Below are 4023 nucleotides of genomic sequence, written 5' to 3' on the forward strand. Positions count from 1 at the left end.
AAACCAAACTGAACCAAACCAAACTGAACCAAACTAAACCGAACCAAACTAAACCAAACTCAACCAAACTAAACCAAACCAACAGTCTTGTGAATGCCATCATGGAGGCTTTCTGTGTTCATCTACATACAGACAGATGATTATCTTTACTGCAAATGGAGGGTTGGAGGCGGTGCACCATCCAGGATCTTCCTGTGTGCAACATGAATAAAAAACTGAACATCTAAAAGGTTCCTAGGCCCGGTACCCGTCAGGCAGAAAAACAGTCCAGGTCATTTCCATCCGTTGCAGTTGATCAGTTACCAATCAATACATCAAGTTCAGTCTATTACTCCAAAAGGCTTAAAGGGGCAGTATCATGTAAAATGAACTTTTTAATATCTCTCCATCGTGTTTTAATGTTTTTCCTTATCGAAAACCTCCCTGGAGTGTTGCTCTGATTCTTTCATGCATGTTTGAGAATTCTTTTAATCTCCATGGCAACCATAACATTGTTACTTGATTATGCTATAAAATGTCAAAATGTGTCTGGAAAACATAACGCTGCCCCTTTAAGACTTCTTTTTGATAGGAGGTTTGAAAAACATCTTTCACCTAAAAAAGCGTAATGAGTTGATGAGTTGTTCCTCTGTCACGTTAGCCATTAGCTTTAGCCTCTGTGAACAAATTGATCTAATATGGATACAAATGTAGGTTCTTTTCCCCCTGATGGTCCGTTAAACCCGGTTCTACTGGAACCAGAACATCTGCTCCACCTCCAGCTGCTCTGAGTCAAACCAACCTGTTCCCCTCCTGGCCTGTGGGGGCGCTGCACCAAGAACCACTGAAGGAAACGACAYGAAAACCTCTGAAGACACTGAGAGCAACTTCCTTCTTCACCAGATGGAAACAAGATGGAGGATTTTAGCGGTTGGAGGATTTCTCTTTAGGCTAAAGACCAGGAGCCATTTCTGCTGCTAGCGCTAGGCTAACAGGTTAGCTTTGGTTGGATTTACCCAGAATGCAATGTGCTGCAGTTGGAGGATTTCTCTTTAGGCTAAAGACCAGGAGCCATTTCTGCTGCTAGCGCTAGGCTAGCATGTTAGCTTTGGCTGGATTTACCCAGAATTCCCTGCACTGTAGTCCACTTCCTGCTTTCAGAGTCCACTTGGCATTCACATCTCAAACCGAACCAGAGTTCACTTCAACCGAACCACGACGAAGGTTTGAAGGACCAGAGTTCGACATTCTAGGCAGGCGGACTAAACGGGGCAGGTCGGAATGCTAGCTAACTGGCTAATAACAACTAAAATGGTGCACATGATGATCAGGCCTTCATCCTTCCACCACATTGAGCCTCTTCATGTTTTCTACAAACTTGATCCATGATTCCTGCTGGAGGTAAAGGAACTGTTGTCACTCTGAACCACTCTGACTGTTTCTGCTGGATCCCGGTTCCGTTAATTTGGTTCCATTGTGACTGAGAAGCACAGATGAAACCCCGGAGCGCTCTAACCGAGGCGGACTGGACCGACATGGAGTCCAGCAGTGAGTCATGATTCGAGTCGAGTCCGTTCGGCTGGTGCCGCCTCCCGGTCCAGACATGCCGATGGAATAACGCAGGAAGCTCTAACCAGCCTCACTGCCTGCTGCCGTTTCTCTGCTGGCTGCCAGCCGGCTTGGTTTGTGCAGGCGGGGCCGAGATTACAGGCATGTCCGACCTCATCTCCTACTTAATTTGAAGTGTCATGTATGACCAGCAGTGATGCTCAGGAGTCGGTGCAGCAGCATCCATGTAAAGGCTGCCGGAGGCGGTGGAAGCAGATGCAACAATTTAGGTGCATTTGGTTGTTTTCCGTTATCAGTGTGAGTGCAGATTTCCCTGATGTGCTCTTCCTCCTGGCTCAGTGCTCGTCAGCTGCAGCTGGATCAGTCTGTGGTGTGGAAGCTGCTCTCATTATGATGCTAACTGTACCCCAGCCATCAACCTCTCTGTAAACTAATGCCTCTTTTATGGCCCGCTCAACGAAACCTATCTGTCCGTCGCTGCAGGGGGGTATCATAATGCGACGCAGTGAGAAAAGTCACTGTTTGCATGTTATCTTTGTATTTTACATGTTTTTCATTAGCATTTTTTAATGTTTCTCTCTTCTTCTGAATGCTCTTTATTCTCCACAGCGACTACATCATTAAGGAGAAGACAGTGCTCCTACAGAAGAAAGACAATGAAGGCTTCGGCTTTGTGCTCAGAGGAGCCAAAGGTAAACCTGCTCTGTAAACGCAGCGTGTCACGCAGCGTTTGGTCTGATCTCTCCGTATTTCGCCTTCCTTCTCCCCTCCAGCTCAGACTCCCATAGAGGAGTTCACGCCAACGCCAGCCTTCCCGGCGCTGCAGTACCTGGAGTCTGTTGATGAGGGGGGCGTGGCCTGGAGAGCGGGCCTGAGGATGGGGGACTTCCTCATCGAGGTAGAGCTGCTCAATACTCAGTGCTGGTAACGCTAGCTAAGTAGCTAATCCCAAAGCTCTAATCATAAATGTCAGTTCCCCTAATGCTATAAAGCTAATCCATGCTAAATACCATGTTGGTACAGCTAAAAGTATTTAGCAGAAGCTAAAAGCACTAAATTTAACCAACATCAGAGGTTGGTAATGCCAACTATAAAGCTACCTGTGCTAATCTTAAAGCACTAATTATTAACATTAGTTCTGGTAATGCTACAACACTACACTGACATTGTATTTAGCAGTAGCTAATGGTAAAGCACTACATTCAGCCACAATTTGTGGATGGCAGCACTAAATGAAAGGCTAGCTGTGCTAATCTTAAAGCTAATAATAAATGTTAAATTCACCAATGCCATTTCGCTAAGCCAATACGGAAGCTAAAGCACTAAATGAAACCACAATCACACCCAACATCAGTGATTGGTAATGCTAACTTGAAAGCTATGTGGGCTAACCTTAAAGCATTAATCATGTGCATTTGTTCTGCTAATACTAAACGCTACACTAACATGGTTTTTATAAAATGCTAATGCTAAAGCGCTACACCAATGTGGTATTTAGCAGAAGCTAATTGTAAATTCAACCATGTTGATAACCACCATCAGTCGTGGCACCACTGACTTAAATGTTAACCACGCTAACCCTAAACCACTAATCATAGACACCAGTTCTGCTAATGCTAACATGGACGCCTTAAAATACAGTGAGCTAGTAAAAAGGTTTACAACAGGAACTGTGACCTCACCGCGTCTCTATGACAACCATCAGGTGCCATTTTGATGCTGAAGGTTTTCCAGAAGAACATTTGAACTGAAACCATGATTTGGTCAGATAAGATATGATGGGTCCAGTTTTAATCACAGCCAAAAGAAACAGGAAGTGACAACTCTGATCTGATCACAAAGTATTAATATATCTGGATGATTATTTCCAAAGAATGAATTTGTTTTCCTGTTTCAGGTTTATTTTCTGTTCGTGTCGGTGCTTAGTTCATGTTTTCTACCTGCAGCCAGAGTCCTTCATCAGTTTGGCCACAGCAGATCAGACAGAAAATCTCTGCTGTTTTCTATTTTTGTTTTTTTTACCTTTTCAAAGTTCCTGTACGCCACATTTAAAAGGCACTTCGGAAATGCCAATTTTCAAACCTCTATTAAATCTGACACTTACTTCTAATTGATATTCAGGAGATTATGAGTCACTAATGTAGCTGCTCAAGCTTTAAGATAAGTCATTTACTTCGGTTTCTGACTCAACTGGCAGTAATTCTCCTTAAAACCTGTATGTTTGATTAAAAAAAAACCTTCAGCTCAACCTGTTTCAGATGAAAGAAAGCACCAAATTAGACACAAATAAAATCTGCTTCTGCTCCTGATGGTATAGACCAGAGGAAGCTAATATGCTACAAAATGTGGTGTTTAGTGGAAGCTAATGCTAAAGCGCTGTATGTACCGACATGGTGGTTAGTAGAGGCTAATGCTAAAGCGCTGTACCAACATGGTATTTAGCAGAAGCTAATGCTAAAGCGCTGTACCAACATG

The 4023-nt window shown here is 43.6% G+C and overlaps 1 protein-coding gene across 3 annotated transcripts in view; it reads left to right on the top strand.

Annotated features, from left to right (window-relative positions):
- The window catches only part of LOC103481054 (SH3 and multiple ankyrin repeat domains protein 1-like), a 52270-nt gene that overhangs the window by 35842 nt on the left and 12405 nt on the right, over positions 1 to 4023 (top strand). For all 3 annotated transcript variants that reach the window (XR_536219.2, XM_008436300.2, XM_008436307.2), the window contains exons 17-18: positions 2158 to 2240; positions 2322 to 2446. Coding sequence is in view for 2 of the 3 variants with exons in the window: in XM_008436300.2 (XP_008434522.1) it covers positions 2158 to 2240; positions 2322 to 2446 (208 nt within the window). In the remaining variant the exon portion in view is untranslated. The remainder of the gene's footprint in view (positions 1 to 2157; positions 2241 to 2321; positions 2447 to 4023) is intronic.

The sequence above is a fragment of the Poecilia reticulata genome, linkage group LG19 (assembly GCF_000633615.1).
Source record: "Poecilia reticulata strain Guanapo linkage group LG19, Guppy_female_1.0+MT, whole genome shotgun sequence".
Taxonomy (NCBI): Eukaryota; Metazoa; Chordata; class Actinopteri; order Cyprinodontiformes; family Poeciliidae; genus Poecilia; species Poecilia reticulata.